At 38.5% G+C, this 19,771-nt stretch overlaps 1 protein-coding gene across 5 annotated transcripts in view; it reads left to right on the plus strand.

Moving 5' to 3' along the window:
* The window catches only part of LOC126184844 (formin-binding protein 1-like), a 368,779-nt gene that overhangs the window by 312,400 nt on the left and 36,608 nt on the right, over positions 1-19,771 (plus strand). For 4 of the 5 annotated variants that reach the window (XM_049927454.1, XM_049927455.1, XM_049927458.1 and 1 more), the window contains exon 8: positions 14,733-14,860. In XM_049927454.1, coding sequence (XP_049783411.1) covers positions 14,733-14,860 — 128 coding nt within the window. The remainder of the gene's footprint in view (positions 1-14,732; positions 14,861-19,771) is intronic. The other variant, XM_049927457.1, reaches the window with a different exon arrangement.

Consider the following 19,771-nt stretch of genomic DNA (forward strand, 5'->3'; position numbering starts at 1 on the left):
TTACCTTCCAGTACATTTAGATGGAGTTAAAACTATATGTTATACAGGGTGTTACAAAAAGGTACGGCCAAACTTTCAGGAAACATTCCTCACACACAAAGAAAGAAAATATGTTATGTGGACATGTGTCCGGAAACGCTTACTTTCCATGTTAGAGCTCATTTTATTACTTCTCTTCAAATCACATTAATCATGGAATGGAAACACACAGCAACAGAATGTACCAGCGTGACTTCAAACACTTCGTTACAGGAAATGTTCAAAATGTCCTCCTTTAGCGAGGATACATACATCCACCCTCCGTCGCATGGAATCCCTGATGCGCTGATGCAGCCCTGGAGAATGGCGTATTGTATCACAGCCGTCCCCAATACAAACACGAAGAGTCTCTACATTTGGTACCGGGGTTGCGTAGACAAGAGCTTTCAAATGCCCCCATAAATGAAAGTCAAGAGGGTTGAGGTCAGGAGAGCGTGGAGGCCATGGAATTGGTCCGCCTCTACCAATCCATCGGTCACCCAATCTGTTGTTTAGAAGCGTATGAACACTTCGACTGAAATGTGCAGGAGTTCCATCGTGCATGAACCACATGTTGTGTTGTACTTGTAAAGGCACATGTTCTTGCAACACAGGTAGAGTATCCCATATGAAATCATGATAACGTGCTCCATTGAGCGTAGGTGGAAGAACATGGGGCCCAAACAAGACATCACCAACAATGTTTGCCCAAACAATGAGTCGCATGTCAACACAAGCACCGAAGTCAACATTACCTTCCTTCAATTGGGCCAACTGGCGGTGAATCGAGGAAGTACAGTACATACTGACGAAACTAAAATGAGCTCTAACATGGAAATTAAGCGTTTCCGGACACATGTCCACATATAATCTTTTCTTTATTTGTGTGTGAGGAATGTTTCCTGAAAGTTTGGCCATACCTTTTTGTAACACCCTGTAGAACAGTAGCCTGAAAACTTCAAACAGTAACCAAAATTTCTGTGTATTGCAATGTATTAAAACAAATTGCTGCCTCAGAATTTGTGATCTTAACATCATATTATGAACATTCCTAATTCATTCATTGCGAAAGAAAGAAAGAGAAAGAAAGAAAGAAAGAAAGAAAGAAAGAAAGAAAAGGAACAATAAGGAAAAATGCCCAATAGATTGCATGAAGCTACTAAAAATAGCCCTCCATATGATTTTCTGTCACATCTTCCACAGTCACATTTATGGGATATATGTAATACATCAATATCTTCATCTTTGTTTCTAAAGAATTTCTGTCTCCCTTCCCACATTTTTATTTATTTTTGAGTGTACTCTTCATATCAGGGCTTGGTGTATGCATTATATAAGCAAAATCTGATGTTAATTTCTGTCATTTGACATGCACTCTTCAGTCTGACACTTACACACTTTCATGGGTGTGTGCCCTATGCTGGCCCATATTCTCAGCAGTCAACATTCTGTACTGTACATAATGCTATCTCAGCCAGAAAGTAAATAAATGTAGTTAAGAGAAGCAGGTGTGGGAGGGGAAAAGTGTGTGCTGCATCTCTTTATCTATTGCTGAAATTAGACTAACTGTCGGATTGATATCTGTACCTTAAAAGATCATCTTCATTGTTACCATTTTTGTGTACCCTGCTTCTGTTGTTAAAATAAAAAGTAGATAATGGAACCTCTATTGGGACAGTAATTTGACATGCCAGCTCACTAACAAATGCAGTATGTTATTTTAGTGGCTGTTTGATGCCATGACCAAGCTCATGGGCAGACAGCATAAATTTTCCCCTAAAATTGTCTGTGCAGCACCCACTCTAACATGTGTGTGTACACTCGTAGCACCTTGTTACATAGGGTGAGGGAAATCTCTCTGACAAGAATACCATGGGTACTGGCTGGGAACTCCCATTAACCTAGTGTTGACAGTAAGTAGATCTGCCTTCTCAGGCCTTTTGTCCACACTCACTACATGTATGCTTCAGCTGCACTACCTCCACAAGGTTCCCCCTGGGCACTGATCAATGGTTTTGTTATGGTTGAAACCTTAAGGCAGGGCGTGGAACTGATAACATGTTCGATCTGTTTAATTCTCTGGTACAGTTTGCGATGAACCAGGGTTAGCAGAAACTGAAATGGTAAGTAGATATTCCTTTGCAGCATCTTCATAATCCTTCAGTTTTTACCTTTTGAATTAAGCTCATAGCTAAGAAAACCAAAGTTGCTGTAGAAAAGGAAAGCTTAGTGTATGGGTGGTACATAGATTTGTTAATGACAACTGGATTCTTCTTTGAAAAGTGTTCCTTTTCACTATATTGTAGTTGTGACTTCTTTCTGACGAAAGTATTTAGGTATGGAGAATTATGACCAATCAAAAAAAAAAAGGCATTTTGTTTTAGTCTCTCATATTATTCAGTCTTGCTGTAGTAAGGTGCCTGATAGGTAAAAGAATGTACCTCTTTTTCCTCTTTCTGTTTCAAATCCAACTATTATTACAATATTCCAATTTTAGTGCTTATTATTAAAACTTTTCTGGATTATGTTAATATAGATCTGATGTTTTTATCTGCGTTCCATGAGCTTAATCAACATTGTGAATGATTTCAGAGGTTTTGAGAGGTGTCCGATTTTTATAAACTAAATGTATTTAGACAGTAAGAATGCAAAACAAGGAAATCAAGTAGTTTGTGTGTTGAATAATTTGTTACCAAAAAGAGGCTGATAACTATTTTCAGTGTTTTACTTCATGAATAAAATGGAAAAAAAATACTGCACAAATTTGAGTGTCATTTTAAGACACCTTTATTTTAATCTTTTATTGCTTTTTATTGAGAAATTATGCATAATTTGTGAAAAGTATGGAGTTAGTCAGCCGATTTGGTCCTGTTAAAAGTGTGGTACTCTTGTTTTAAACAAAGTTTCCAAATTTGGAGAGGTTATAGTTTGTGATATGGGTAATTTTTTTTTTATTGAAGAAATGCACTATAAGGAATGAGAGATTATGTAAAAATGCTTTAAAATGTTTGGCTTAATATCCTTCAATAGCTGTCTTTACATTTATTCAGATGGCAGTATGTGCCAGATTTAAAGAACATGAACCACTATTTGATTTTAAAATGAACTTGAGTCAAAAAGAGAATGATTCCATGTTTATAAAATTTGTTTAAATTTATTGATATGTGGCTGTATTGTGTAGAGATGGGAGGGGGGGGGTTGAGGGAGGGAGAGAGGGGGGGTGTATAGCATTACTACCTGTGTGTAGATTGCTGACTGAGGGAAGCAGAAATCCTCATAGTTGATGGACTACAGCTTATGCAATGACATGCGCATAGATACATTGTCATTTTTAATTGTTTTAGTCCTGTGGGAGATGCACTCTTCAACACTTGATTAATTTATTACAGAGGCCAAACCGAGTCTGGTTCGCTGAACTGTTCTGTTGTGTATTGCTTAACTGAGTCACTATGTGAAAAGTTCACAGTTACAAGCACAACAATGAAATGTGTCTTATTATAGTAGATTCCTTATTTCAGACCATGAGTTGTTTGCTGAAAAATGTTTACCTTTTATCCCTGTAGAAGTAATTGAATTTCAAAAATGTTGTTGGCACCCTGTGCACTGTTTTTTTTGTATAGTTTTCAAGGTAAAAGTAAAAAAAAAGGAAAAAGAAACAAGAAACCCACCTGAAGGACAGTGTCCATAATTAAGTGGGCTACCTAACTAGCTACATTGCCAGTGTAATATGGATGAACTAAGACATTTGTGTCGTCATAACTCTGTTGCAGATATCCCGTGGTACATCCTTTAATCCTGTCTGTTTCAAGTTGTGTATGAAAACTGTAAGCCATTTTGTCAGTTACTTTACTGGTATTTCACCTTTTTGTTCCTCTAGTTCCCAGTAAGCTTTCTTGTAATATTCCAGCTACTTCATTCAAATAATGCTATTCTGCACCTGCTACTACTTTTTCTGCTCCCTGGCTATCAAAACCATAAATATATGCTGCTACTGGATGCATATTTCATTTGTTCCACTTTATACAGTTGCTTTGGTTGCACTGTTAATTACCAAAAATGTTTAGTAAATGTCTGTCTGTCTGTCCTGGAAATCTCTCTGTATATCAAGTATATTTGGAATTTCGTTGTTACAGATTTGCAGAAACATTCTTTTATTTTCTACAAATTGTCTACATAGCATGTGCTTGAATTAAGTGTTGAACGTTTTGTGCTTCCTCTTCATTTGACGTGCAAGTCGTCAAGAATTATTTCCGCAAGTAATATTTTCATGCATCATGTCAGTTAGGAGAAAGAACTATTATGCTCTTTGCAATAACAGTTTTCTTGTAATGATAGTGTTGTTCAGTATGATTAATTTAATAGATGTTTTATTCGATGTTCTTTCTTTCAAAAAAATTTCTTTTCATTTTAACCCACATTTGAATTTTGCTGTGAGTGCAGTGTCATTTGTAAATGCTTTCCTGATACTGGTATGAAAGTTATAGTACATTATAAAGAAAAATATGAAATGTATTTGTCAAAAGGCTTTAAATATATGGATAAGGGATCTTCATTCCAGCATCAGAACAGGGTCTGAGGACTATGATATGTACCATGGTTAAGTACAATAAAATATCTTCTTATACAGAGCAGATTATGAAAACAGTTCCACAATAAACATCAGAGAGACAGATTATCAAAAGCATCAGACAAACGTAATATCATTATTGTTTGGCAAAACATTGCTTAATCCGAATTTTTTTAGTGTGTGCTATGGTGCAGAAGCATCCTATTGCACTGTTCATTGTTTTCGTATTTGAGGTCAAATGGATAGTATTAGTTTTATGGTTCATGTTGTTGTTTCTCAGGTTTGTGATAAAGGTGACTTATTATTATGATTTTTTTTTAATGGGTAAGATGTATTAGTGTGAATATTGTAGTAAAGGAAAACAGGATAATGTTATAATTATGCTCCCAGTTTGCAAAGTGATTGAGATGAGTGGTGTAACAGAAATTTGGTTACATCAATAAGGATTTATTAAGGTTATGTGACAAGTTTGTTTTGTTGAAGTTGAATGTTGATCGAATTCGAGTAAAAAATAAAATAAAAATTTAGTGCAAATTTACAATTCATGCACAATCTGTGGCTAGACGTGCAATGTGAAATTGTTTCAATTTGTTGTTGCCATCATGCTGAGCTGTATAAAGATATTTTAGTTTGCTTGGGGTTAGTGTCCTCGATTAGTGCCTTAGATATTTGTTAAACAGCATAGAAAGACCACAAGGTAGGTTTTAGTTTCTGCTATTAGATTCATGACATATTTTTGATAATTACCATATGCATGGATTAATGTGTGCATTCATTTACCTGCCTAGAAGTAGATTCAAAACTGTGTGACAGATGAAGTATGCTGCATGATATTAGGCAGTTTTCAATAGACAGAAATGCTAAGTGGATATAGTACTGTGAAATACCCATGACTTTGGTAGTATGGACTCTTCTGCATCATTTCATTTTAGACCACTATAATGTGAATTATCTGTTGTGAGAAATGTTTTCTTTGGTGTCTTTTCTAGTATTGTGTATCTGTGATAACTAAGCAGCATTTTAGCTGCATGTATCATGGCATTCTTTTCACACATTCTCATCAGAGTTGTAGATGATGAGAAGAAAGTAATTTTTCCATGAACATTAGACTTAATTTTAATTAATTTGTTTATTTTTCTTTTTCTTTCCTGTATGTTCTTTCTTTGGTGACTGGTTGCCTTGGACATCATGCCATTTCAGTAAGTATTGAGGCAGTGACACTTCCTGTGCTGTGTCTTGGTACTGAATGTCTTGTGGCATGATGTTTGCAGCATGCTTCTTTGGTTTGCTAATATGTGAAGTTGTTAGCTTGTGGTTCGTATGAAGTGATTTGTAGGCTTCCCCTCACGTTTGTCCTCAATTTGTTAATTTGCCATAATCGTGTAGTCATACGCAAGAAGCTAATACACATGGCTTAAACAACAGCAGTAATATCTTACACTCCATGTTCTACAGTGCCACGATAAGTTCTGCTGCCTAAGGCGCCTGTTTCAAAATTAAGAGATGCAGTTTACCAAAGATGTTTATGTAAATTTAGATAAAATGGTTTCAATTTTGTCCTGTTCTTTCTACGTAAATTATTTTCTGAAAATGTGAATTAAGAGAAATACTGTTGCATTTTGGGATACCAGCAATACATTTAACTATTTAAACTACTGGTGTGTTAGAAATAGTAAGATTTTGAAAGAACTTTTAATTTTTTGCCTGTCTGGTTGCTATTGGCATTGTTGTGTCAACTGTGAAACAACTATGGCACAATTTAAAACCAGATGTAGAATTTGATCTAAGGTATTGCCATCATGTGGGAATAATTGCTACAACATAGCTTTACATTTTGTTATTGAGTATCTGTAGAACAATGCCTATTGGATATCTTTAATACTTCATTTATTTGTGCATATAATTATTCAGATACATCGAAATTATGCTGGTACGTAGCATGACGAATGATGCGCACAATTTGGATCATATTGTCATGCTGGCTTGATGTCTTGTTTAATTGTAGTTTCACAGAGCTTTGTGTGCTTAATTTTATTTTGTCTATTGTTTGTGGACAATGGTTGTACAGTGATAAAATAATTTGCATTTTCATTTACTTCTGGTATCAGATATTAAAGACAGTTATATTTCAAAAGGTTGTTAACTGTAGAGTAATGACATTTGAATAATTATGTACAACAGCTGTGTCTGCTAACCTCTTTTGCTTTTCAGGCAACACTTTTGCTTTGTGTTTGACTAACCTTTTTCATCTTAGTTATGTTATAGTCTATGCTTGTAAAAAATTATGGTTTTATACTTGCTCTATGAAGTGCATTACATGTTTGTGTACCTATGCATAAATTCATGGTCTGCATTTTTGAAATGGAAATAGGTTTTTCAGTGGCATGGACTTAAGGGAGGCCTACATATATACATAAAATGTAGGAGATGCTATTGCTTTTGTACATTCATTTATCGTAATCTATGTGATCAAAAGTATCCAGACACCCCCAAAAACCTATGTTTTTCATATTACGTGCATTGTTCCGTCAGGTACTCCGTATCAGTGACCACAGTAGTCACTAGACATTGTGAGCGAGCAGAATGGGGTGCTCCGCAGAACTCATGGTCTTTGAACATGAACATGTCAGGTGATTGGATGTCACTGGTGTCATATATCTGTACGTGAGATTTCCACACTCCTAAACATCCCTAGGTCCACTGTTTCCAGTGTGATAGTGAAGTGGAAACGTGAAGGCACACATACAGCACAAAAGCGAACAGGCTACCTCGTCTGTTGAGTGGCAGAGATGCTGACAGTTGAAGAGGGTCATAATGTGTAATAGGTAGACATCTATCCAGACCATCATACAGGAATTTCAAACTGCATCAGGATCCACTGTGAGTAATATGACAGGTAGGTGGGAGGTGAGAAAACTTGGATTTCATGGTTGAGCAGCTGCTCATATGCCACTCATCACATCGGTAAATGCCAAATGACACCTCGCTTGGTGTGAGGAGCATAAACAGTGGATGGTTGAACAGTGAAAAAACCTTTTGTGGAGTGACAAATCATGGTACACAATGTGGCGATCCGATGGCTTCCCATTGATGAACAGCTATTCGGAGATGACGATTGCGTCTTTCAACACGATCGAGCATCTGTTCATAATGCCTGCCTGTGGAGGAGTGGTTACATGACAATAACATCCCTGTAATGGACTGGCCTGCACAGAGTTCTGACCTGAATCATATAGAACACCTTTGGGATGTTTTGGAATGTCGACTTTGTGCCAGTCCTCACTGACTGACATCAATACCTTTCGTCAGTGCAGCACTCCATGAAGAATGGGCTGCCATTCCCCTAAAAACCTCCCAGCACATGATTGAATGTATGCTTGCAAGAGTGGAAGCTTTCATCAAGGCTAAGGGTGGGCCAACACCATACTGAATTCCAGCATTACCTTGGAGGGCACCATAAACTTGCAAGTCATTTTCACCCAGGTGTCCGGGTACTTTTGATCACATAGTGTATGACCCCCAGCTGTAATTGCAACATGGTGTTCATTGTTTAATGACTGGTTACAGTCAGTCTTAAAATAAGCTGCAAATTACAATGTATTCCAGACATCCTTCGAGTGGAGTAAACAAATGTTCAGATTTTAAAGGTTTGTCCAGTATCGTTTAAAATTTTGTGATGCTCCCTAAATTCAAACTCTTTCTCTCATAGTGTCTCTTTATATACTGTTCCACTTGGCCTTCAGGCAGACAGCAGTTGAGCTTAACAATTCATAATATTAAATGGCAGTTCAGCTGCGTCACTAGTAAATATCCCAAGTTAAAGATTGTGTTTGTGATGATATTCTCTTAGCACAAATAATTGAGGTAAATATGTAGATCTATGAGATAAGCCCTGATCATAATCAGGAGAAGGTTTTCACTTACTTTAAATATTAACAATTTGCTGGAAGTGCCCTCTGATACATTTCTGTCGTTTTCTTGGAGAGAGAAATTCAAAATAAGGATGGTGACATATCGTTGCACCCTGCCCACGTTATTAGGATTTGGCCTTTGTGCTTTGTAGATTAGAAGAGTTTTGAATTCATTTACAAATGCACGAATTCTGTGCTGTCAATAGTATACTTTTTCCACTTAATCAGTCATGATTTTCATTGTAGCACAGTGTTGTAGATACTGTGACAGCTCATAATTTCACTGCACATTGTGAACAATGATTCAGAATGACTTCATAAGCAATGTCATGAGCATACTTCTCATTAGGTGTGGGATAGTTGCATGAGAGTTTTCTCAATTCTTTGTGATTCTACCAACTTATTTTGAAGATAAGAGCAAGATCTGGCCCACATAGAAATCACTTTTTATACTGTTTATACTAGATTTCAGTAAAGAACTGTAATAAAAAGACCATGCTTATAAAAGCAGGGCAACACATACCACTTGTGCTGTATTGGTAACCTTTTTGGGTAGTATTATTTCCCAAAGTACACAAAAGGAAAATGCAATTAATTTGCAACAGCACTTCACATGGTGTCATTTCTTATCTCAGTCTACATACTTATTGAAAACATGTAAGTACACATAGTGTTACATTTTTTACAAGTATTTTGAAAATTTCATTATAATGTAGGTGATTAATACACACCTTTGTGAAAAGGAAACTTGATTTTCTAATGAAGTTTGCATTGTCAAAGAAACTTCTACTAACTAAGACATGTGGGAAGCATCCTAGCCAATTCAAACTGTGTGCAAAACTAAAAAGTCAGCCAAGTAAATGTTACATTATTTTCAGTTCACTACGACCTTTCATTAATTATTTCTCTCATGGTGTAGTAATTTATCTAAAGAATAGAAATATTTGCTTTTTATGTTTTAACAGCTGCATGTTTACTGGTACTAACTAAAATGTACTTTTGATTGATTTTAATGTACAGAATTGCTGCCAGTAATTGGACATTTGTGACATTATAAAGTTTTTTTTTTCTTTTGCAAAGTATTATAAAAGTGTGCTGTCAAGGAACAAATAAAAATCATTTCTAATTAGTGCTATTACTTCTTCACTCTTTATGATCTGCATTTTGGATGCGAGTCTTTCACACTGGTTGTTGTATTTCTGCTGTTTACCATACACCTATGCTCTTTGGAAATCAAATGCTAAAGTATCCCATTTTAAAATGTAAATACACTCATGGGGGCAAGAATTTCCTTTGTTTTTTGTTTTTTTTTTTTCCTTTTACTTCAATTGACACATTCATGCTATCACATTGCAAACTGCAATTGCTTGAACACTCTGAAACTTTGTGACTATATAATTTCCAGCATGGTGTAACTCTAGTAGTATTATTTATATCTTTAGCTGATGGATGTTCTTGTAATTTTTCTACTGTATCTGAAATTGTAAGCTATGGAGTTGGATACTGAATATGATGTAGGCAGTTTTAATTACAAAACTGAAGTGTCTCGGTGTATGTCTACTGTCAATAGGAGTACAACTTACAGATAGTCAGCCATGCACCTTAAGTATTGTTGGTTCTCTTGAACATTCGGAGCTTAGTGCACCTTTTGCAGCAGGAGGCATTGTCTTTCTGTTTCATTCAACAGTGCTAAAGTGCTACCATTCATGCCCCTTTACATGAGACAAGGGCAGTTGCTGTTCAGTTTCTGAGTGGAATGAAGTTGAATTGTACCCAGAATATATGAACAGTCTGCAAATGTTGATAAAATTTACGTTTGAAAATTTTCTTTTAAATCATAGGGCAATTGGTTTATTTGTGGGGGTGTGTGTGTAATTCCATACAAAATGAATAGATAAATCAGTATCATCAGTCAGTAACATCCATTGGTGAGCACATTGTTGTTTGAATAATTATTAAAGCCGCTATCAACTGTTGTAGTGTGACCATTGAATTTGGAAAAGCAATAGTGCAGTGGCAAACTTCATTGTGAAAGTGGAACTAAATTTAACTGCTAATATGAGCATGGTTGGATCTAGCCATTGTTAGTAAATGTTTTGCTTAAAGTAAAGCTGTCATCAACGTGAAGGTTGATTTCAACATAGAAATGCTTTTCTGGAAAGGGTCCTATTAGAGGTGGTAAGGAGTTGCCTTCCTCTCATTTTTGAACTGAATTACCCAGCCATTTATAGACAGACATACAGTTTAATGAGGATTCTGAACCATGGTGCAACTCGGCATTTTTCACGGCACAAAAACATTGGCATAGCTGAACAAATTGACAGATAAAAGTCCTCAGATTGACCAGAGCTCGAACCTAGTTTGCAGGGTGTATATGCCCAGGGACAGCAGGGAAATCTGAGAAAAACTTGGGATTTTTTTTAGAACTCCTGGAGTGTTTTAGAACTCCTGGAGTGTTTTAGAACTCCTGGAGTGTTTTAGAACTCCTGGAGTGTTTTAGAACTCCTGGAGTGTTTTAGAACTCCTGGAGTGTTTTAGAACTCCTGGAGTGTTTTAGAACTCCTGGAGTGTTTTAGAACTCCTGGAGTGTTTTAGAACTCCTGGAGTGTTTTAGAACTCCTGGAGTGTTTTAGAACTCCTGGAGTGTTTTAGAACTCCTGGAGTGTTTTAGAACTCCTGGAGTGTTTTAGAACTCCTGGAGTGTTTTAGAACTCCTGGAGTGTTTTAGAACTCCTGGAGTGTTTTAGAACTCCTGGAGTGTTTTAGAACTCCTGGAGTGTTTTAGAACTCCTGGAGTGTTTTAGAACTCCTGGAGTGTTTTAGAACTCCTGGAGTGTTTTAGAACTCCTGGAGTGTTTTAGAACTCCTGGAGTGTTTTAGAACTCCTGGAGTGTTTTAGAACTCCTGGAGTGTTTTAGAACTCCTGGAGTGTTTTAGAACTCCTGGAGTGTTTTAGAACTCTTGGAATTTTCCTTTGTTTTAGTTTTCAGTTAAATTTTTGTAATTTTGACTGGTAACAACTTATACTATAATGAAGAATTTTACTTTAGCCCAAATAATACTGCAGAATAAAACATAAACAAGATAATAATAATATATTAATTTAAACCATTAACTTTCATATTTGGATGTTCACTCTACTTAACAAAGATGTTGATATTTGCTGTGTACATAATGAGTCCTATGCTCTGAACATCCGCTGTCATTGGCTAGAGATTGTCACATGAGCTATGATCGGCTGACAGGCACTGTCATAAGCTACTGTGCTGTAGTTGGTGGAATTTGTATGTACTTTCGTAATACAAAAATACACAGTGTAAATGTTGCCATGCATCAAAGATCTTTCCAAAACACATTGTTTTTTGCTTGGTTTCATTTCCTAAAGTACCAGGAAGTTCTATGCTGATGTATAAAATCTTCACCAATCAAAGGATAGTTAAGTTTCACAGCTCCATGGGAAATTATATTGTCACTTAACACAGAAAAAAATGTACTTTCCCCAGTGGTATAGTGTATTTTCATCTGGAGAAAGAGTGTAGTTTCACCCAAGAAAAAGTGTATTTTTAACAGAGAATCTGGGAAAACTAAATGATATGAACTGGTATCATTTCAAAGCAATCTTTTTCACCTAAAAATTAAGAAATTTAATATTTGCAAAGAAAAATAGGGATTTTTGTTTTAGGCATCTAGATCAGGTTTCTTACTAAGCACCTTATCTCTGTTAACCTTCCATTACCAATGGCCGATTGTCCCAAAGAAAACTGTTTCGATTAAGAATTGACAAAAATATAACAGAAGGGAGGCTACAGTGATTCACATACTGATTAGTTTTACTTACCATGAGGAAAGGGTCTGATAATGACAGTAAGACATCAAGGGTGTATAATGTGCAGTAATTCAAATAACGTACAAGGTCTTACTTTCATAACTGAATCATGAAGGAACAATCTAAAAAGAACTCTTCTGTGACTGCATTACAACTGTTGTAAACAATACAAGATGTTGAGGTATGTGGTAAAGAGCACTAGGGACTGCAGAGGAGGAGGAGGAGGTTGATGTTTGCCAAAGCTGGACAAAAGAGTAAGAGAATTTGAAAATTCTGATGTAATTTGGGATCTCTGCTGGATGTTCGAATCGTTCTCGCATGATATTTTGATGGCATAACTCACTTTCTTCGGTAGGGTAGTGCCTGAAGAAGACAGCAAATTACGCCATCAAAATATCGTGCAAGAACAATGCAGTCATCCAGCAGAGATCCTGATTATTCAACATTAAAATTCCAGTTTTGGAATGAGAAAATGAAAATTATGCAGGAGGGAGGAAAAAGCAAATAACAGTGTGTGCAAGCAGTTTGTTAGTGATGGAGAAAACAAGACAGTTGGCGTGAAGAGAGGCAGAGATACGTGGGTTGAGGAGGCAAACAATGGAGAAGGAGATGGGGAGAGGGAATCACTCAGGATGGTGGTGGAGACAAGAGGAAAAAGGTTTAAAGTGGTGACAATGGAGTCAAGAGTCTGGTAGAGGGGAGGAAATAAGATGGAATGAAATTAAAATCTAAGACTAATTTTGGAAGATACTTTGGCAAGGAAGGGGAAGGTTGGTGATAGGTTCCATAAATAACAGAAAAGTTAAAAAACTGGAATTCATCCCATGCCTTTTATTGCATATTATACATTGAAGGTTTTGCACTGTCATGATACAGAAATGTTGGTTATGTTACCTTTGTGTAGAATTTTCTGTAACAGTGACTCTGGCATTTCCCCAAATGCTAGGCACACAGTCTTCTGTATTATATCAGCTTCATCTTTTGTCATGATACCAAGAGCTTCCCGTCAGTGGCTGGGAATTTTGTTTCTGTGGTTTAGTACTTATCCGAGTGTCGTTTCCACTGAATGTTGTCTGGAAAACGTGTGGCGAGGACTTAATGTATTAGATACCACTGATGGTTTCTGTGATATCATTAACTGTTAACGTTACCACATCCTCAGTGAAACATTTGTACCCATCGATTAAACAAAGAGTTTCTCACTTCTTTCTCATAAACCTTGCAGTGAATGTCAGGTACTGCCATAATGTTTCATTCATTCAGAAATTGTATTGCTTTCTCATTCTTGTGTGAGTTGCTGTTTAGCTTCTCTTTCTTTACAAACATCACTCACACTTAGCTCATGACTAAATGCATATGATTTTTGTCCTGAATAACAACCCTTGCAACGTGCTGTTCAAACTGGCAGCCATATAACGGTATTTCCAGGGTCTTTCAACATATCGTACTTTGCTGATGACTCATTGTATTGTGTACAGCCATACTTCCTTTGCACTGACTGTTTGTGCCATAGCAGTAATGGACTTCTCATCATTTATGATGACTGCTTCAAAAACTAGTGGGGAAACATAGTACAGTCTCAACTTTTTCTGTCTGTGATTTTAACCATTTACCCCTGAACTCCACAAACACTGATCTCGGAGAGAATTTCAGAAAACCAAATAGGTGTGAATCTGTTAGTAAATGCTCAGTTCAACATACTCTTAGCTATAGAATGCATTTGAAGCTTTCATAAGAGTGTGGCATATAATTCGAGGAAGTCAACAATTCTCCTGTGTAGAGTGTCATAATGGAGATATCGTTAAGTTGTTTGGACAATATTTTGTTCTTCTTTTCCACAGTGGAAAAATAAACCATAAACAGTGAAGCAAGTGTGACGTTATAGAGGTAGTGGGAAGTTAGTGCAGTCAAATCAAATTATCACATTGTGTGTCTCATACAATGAAAGATTGTGACAGTGCCAGATTTTGTATCCAGTATTATTTGTTTCTGCCCATGACAAAAATGGTTTGCATACATAAAAATACTGAGATTTATTCTTATTATCATGGATAGTTGTTGAAGATGCTAAATAGAGGAAATATCTGCATAGGTGAAGACAGTAGGAAATGCCATTCACTACATGAACTAAGAAATCACTATAACACCACCCTGTATATTCATGATAGTGTAAGTAAATAACTGCTAATTACACAATGACTTCACAGATTAACCATTTCTGACAACAAAATTTTGTTTGTGATATTAGCTTATTCACCAAAAATGCAAATTGGTTAAATAATATGATAAAAATGCAATTGTAATTATTTTTGGTGGGATTGCCAACATTATAATTTAAGTAAATAATATCATTCACATTAGTTCTTATATGTAGTACATAATGAACTCAATTTATCTGATCTCTCCACAGAACAATTTCTCTGCAAATGCTGACAATAAGGAGGATTACAGTGATCTGCCACCAAATCAAAGGAAAAAGAAACTACAGCAAAGGGTGGAAGAGATAACAGCAAAAATTCAGCAAGAAACAGCTGCAAGGTAGTGAAAATGAATAAATCACAAAAATCATAATATCAATTATGTCCTCTTCAAAAGATGATCAAACATAACAGTTTACTTCAGTGTTGTAGGTTAATGATATTCAGGCCAAGATTATCTTACCTACTTTGTGGTGACAGATATTTTTATTTTGATACGTGAATAAGGGCTTAAAAGAAATGGTGTCTTGCATTGCCTAAACACAAGAGTATGTATTAGTATCTTGTGTTAAACAGTCAGTTTATGCTTAACAATTAGGCCTTAAGCCTGTTCTCTGATGTTCCTAGTACCCTCATCATATAAGAAAAGAAACTTTGACACTGTTTTAGAGCCTCCACAGATAACTAAGCATTTTTTGATGTAACAAATCAGCTGTAAAATTATCAGCAATCACAACTACAACCTAGTTCTCCCACAATGCTTGTGCTTTTTGTTAAAAAGTTGTTCTACGTACATAATATGGAAATCCATAATCCGTCATGAAAATTTCTTCGGTTGCAGTGGGTAATGAATGAGTGAGCAAAGGCATGATTTAAAATACCTCACAAATTTTTATTCACTTCTTGCAGACAGTTTGTCTCTCTTGTTAGTATTACATATTCCACTGAGTAGAAACAAAGCTTAATTTCATCTGTGCCCAAGAATCATTGTCTAAAATCACTGTGTAATTACAGACGGATCACCATATTACTACTTGTAATTAGAGTAAATTGTTCACTGTCAACTAATAAACTGTACACCGCCTCAGAGGCACACTCAAGGATTGGAAAGTGCTGTGGGCTGGTATTTAATACATTGGTGCTCAGGTTTAGAAAAAAACAAACCATATTGGTTTATTTGCTCATGGGGATTACATGGCAAGGATTACCAGGAGGGTGATAGAAGATAACTCCAGTAGCCACAGAACCATCTCAAAGGAGAAGGGAAAATTCAGGGATGGAGTATCTTATGCTTCTGCATTCCACAGTCCTTTTTGGGTCAATTTGTGATAGTGTCTGCCCTCTTCCCTCTGTCCCTTTTTCCAATCTTCTGCACCTTTTCCCCTCTGCTGCACCCCCGGGAGGCCAACATCTTTTTTAGAAGTAAGTTCTTGGCCACCACAGGACTGCAATCCTTGCAGTGCTACTTCTCTTTCCATGCTGCAAGTCTGTCCTTCTACTGTTCTTTTTTTCCCTTTGCTTTTCCATTGGGTGGTCTTCTTGGTGCTGATCATGTTTGGATTTGCTTTATGATTTTGGACACTATTTTTTTCTCCATTCCTGTACTTCATTCAGTTTTTCATCCTTCACTATGTGGTCCCCATTGTTGAGTTTGACCTATCATTCCTATTACAAATTTTACGGAAGTGTAAATCGTGTGGAAGGTTGCCCAACATTGTGTACATTCCACCTTTTGTGCCTTTCTGTCTTTGTACCCCTCCTTTCTGGCAAAAATAATACATCCAATACTTAACACAGTAGCCTTCCAGTTGTGGGGTGGTCATAAAGTACCTGCATGGCGATAGCCCCTCGACCATGCAGGGATCGCACTATTAGTTTCCAAGCTGTAAACTCGATGCATGTGCCTGTCCTGGCTGGGGCATGGGGACTCTGGGCAATGGCTAATTGGCCAGGGTGGTGTTGCCTCGGCACCTGTGTGGAGAGTTCACATTCGGAGTGGGTGGTACCAAGGCACATGACTCGCAAATGAAGTAGCTCAAACTTTCTCCTGCTGGTGGCTGCAAGGCCCCAGCAGTTTCTTCTGAAGGAAAGAACTATTACAGTGTGGGGAGGTATGATCCTGCAATGTTTCCTTCACTGGCTATGCTGTGGTGGGGAATGTAGGGCTGAGAGACTAGGGGAGAAATACTCCCCACAATACTTAGTTTGGTGTACAACCAGTGGGGATTTCTTTTTGGCCACAAAGCCATTTTTCTTTGTTGTTGAGGACAGGTTTAGTGAATCGGCAGCAATTGTGAAAATGAGAAGTGGTTCAGTTGTGATTAAAATGGCACCTCTGCTCAGCTGCGGACACTGTTCATCTGTGACAAGCTTCGTGATGTTCTTGTAACTATTATGCCCCCTCCCCCCGGAACAGTCTCAGTATGGTACAGGACGTCATCTTCCACTGAGACTTCCTTTTACAGACTGTTGATGAGTTATGTGCCAGTTTGGAGTGACGGGGCATGCATGTTCTCCATGGTGTCCCGTGGGGACCAATTCACAATAGGATTGATACTGAGGCCTTGATCTTGGCCTTTGGAGGTGAGTTTCTGCATGAATAGGCTAAGATAATGATGTATCAAGGAGATGTGAAACTGTATGTTTCCCCTCCCACGCAGTGGTTCAAATGCACGAGATTTCAGCACATCTTTGGAATGTAGCGCACAGCCCTATCTGTAGGGATTGTAGGCATCAGTTGCACATGAATGCTCCTTGTACTGCTGCCCCATCTGTGTCAACTCCATGGAGTGCCTTTTTCCTGCTCACTAAACTACACTGTCCTCCATTGAGAAAATAAAACTCAAGAATACAAGACTCTTGGCTGTCTTGAGTATCAGGAGACCAAGATGAAGTGTTTCTTTGCTTGCATACTTTATGTATGATGATGATGATTCCTATGGCTACAAAGACGTCCTTTCTAGCACAGGTGCCCTTGTCCTTTGTGTCCTCTACATAGGGCCCCTAGGGGTATTCATCTACACCCACTCCCCTGGTGGTTAGGGGTCCACCTTCTACTGTTTCACACATCCCAAATTTGAGAGGCCCACCCACCGGGGACGTTGATCCCCCAACTCCCAGCTAGAGAAGCAACACCCTCCTCTGGTGTGTCTCACCAAGAAAGGACTGATTGGGAAGCTCCCCTCCCAGGATTCTGCTGATATGCAGCTGGATACCAGCCAGTGGCTCAAGGGGCCACAGGTTGTAGGTCTTTGCATTCCTCCTTTGTTCCTGAAAATAGGGCAGACAAGTCCTCGTAAACATTGAAACCATTAAAGGACAGGAGGGACAAAAAGACCACCTCCAAGATGGAGGAGGATCCGGTGGTTCCCAAGCCAGTGGACCATGCATGTTCAGTCTCTGTACCCGAGATGGAGTTCATGGTGGCACCTGTAGCTCGAGATTCCCCTCCCCTCCCCCCCCCCCCCGCCCCCCCTCCCTCCCACTGTTCACACACACACACACACACACACACACACACACACACACACACACACACACACACACAAAATCTGCTTCAGAACCCAAGTGTATTGATGCTGATTCTCATAACCCATGGCACCACGTGACCCTAAGGCCCGTTTTTAATACCAGTACCCCCACACATTTCATTGTGGCATATGGATCTTATATGGCCATTGACCTTTCCATTTGCAGTGCTGGTCTTCTCCCCTCCACCCTTTGCAGAGTCCATGATGATCTTTGTGACAGTGATCATTTTCTGATCATCCTGTCCCTCCCTCAATATAACTTGCTGGGTGTCCACCCTGATGGCTCTCAATGATGCTTACTGGGATGCCTTTGTCTGTGCTGTTGCACTTTGCTCCCCACCATGTGGATGTGTTGCTGAAGTTGACGAAAGCATAACTGCAGCCATTTTGTCGGGAGCAGCTTTAGTGATCCCCTATGCCTTGGGATTCGCCCCTGACCCCCTCCCCCGCCCCTCCCACCACAGTCCTCCATCAGAAGACAGTGTATAGATAGACTTTAGGAAATGCCATGGCCGTTAGAGATCACAGGTGGGCACTCCAGTGCCATAAGTGACATCCATTGATGGAGTACCTTCTTGCCTCTAAGTGGCTCCCTGCCTGTGATCACCACCTAATAAAACAACAGAAACAAGTTTGCTGGGAATGGTGTGTTAATACTGCCGGACCGCATACCCCTCCTTTGCAGTTTGGGCAGTGCCTCTATGGACACCAGTCCCCCACAGGTGTCTCCATGAATGATGTTGGCCACACTGACCGAGATGCTGCCACCAAACAATTTGCTCTGCATTGTGCTAAAGCCTCTGCAGCTGAGAATTATCAGGTTGCATTTCATGTCCTCAAATAGTGGGTGGAGTGAACTCATTTATCTTTCAGTACACATCACCTAGAGCCGTATAATGTTCTGCTTAGTGAGTAGTTATTTGCCATAGCCCTTTGCCATAACACTGCTCCAAGGCCAATCTGCATCTACAGCCAAATGCTTGGACACCTATCTTTGGACTGCCAATGTCTTGTCTTTGTCATTTTCAACTGTATGTGGAATGAAGGAGAGTTCCCATCTCAGTAGCTGGAAAGCGTAATTGTCCTGGTACAGAAACAGGGTAAACACCCCCTAGTGATGGACAGTTATTACACAATTAGTCTCACTAACATTATGTGCAAGTTACTTGAATGTATGGTGAGCTGGCAGCTGCGTTGGTACCTTGACTCTCAGGGTTCTTTTGACTCTATCCCAAGGTGATTTTCATCAAGGCTGTTCTACTGCTGACGATTTGGTCTGCATGGAGTCTGCTATCTGGTCAGCTTTTGGCTGGCATGACCAGCTTATAGATGACTTCTTTGACTTACAAAAGGCTTGTGACACCATATGGCACCATCACATCCTCATTACCCTACTGCAGGGCTCCTTACTGAGTGTGCCCCATTTCTAGTGGCTAGCAATGATCTACCTGCAGCTGTGGAGTCTACAGTGTCACCCTCTCTGTATGCAGACAATGTCTGCATTTGCTATTACTCCTCCAGTGTGGGTGTTTCTGAATTTTGACTGTAGGGTACCATACGGCAGGTGCAGTCCTGGTCTCTCACCCATGGATTCCGGTTCTTAGCCACCAAGACATGCATCTTGCAGTTTTGTCACCATCGTACTGCCCATCCACTACCAGATCTGTATCTTGATGACCAATTGCTTTATATGGTGGAGTTTTGTTGCTTTTTGGTACTTG

Source organism: Schistocerca cancellata, chromosome 4, assembly GCF_023864275.1.
Source record: "Schistocerca cancellata isolate TAMUIC-IGC-003103 chromosome 4, iqSchCanc2.1, whole genome shotgun sequence".
In the NCBI taxonomy this organism is placed as follows: domain Eukaryota; kingdom Metazoa; phylum Arthropoda; class Insecta; order Orthoptera; family Acrididae; genus Schistocerca; species Schistocerca cancellata.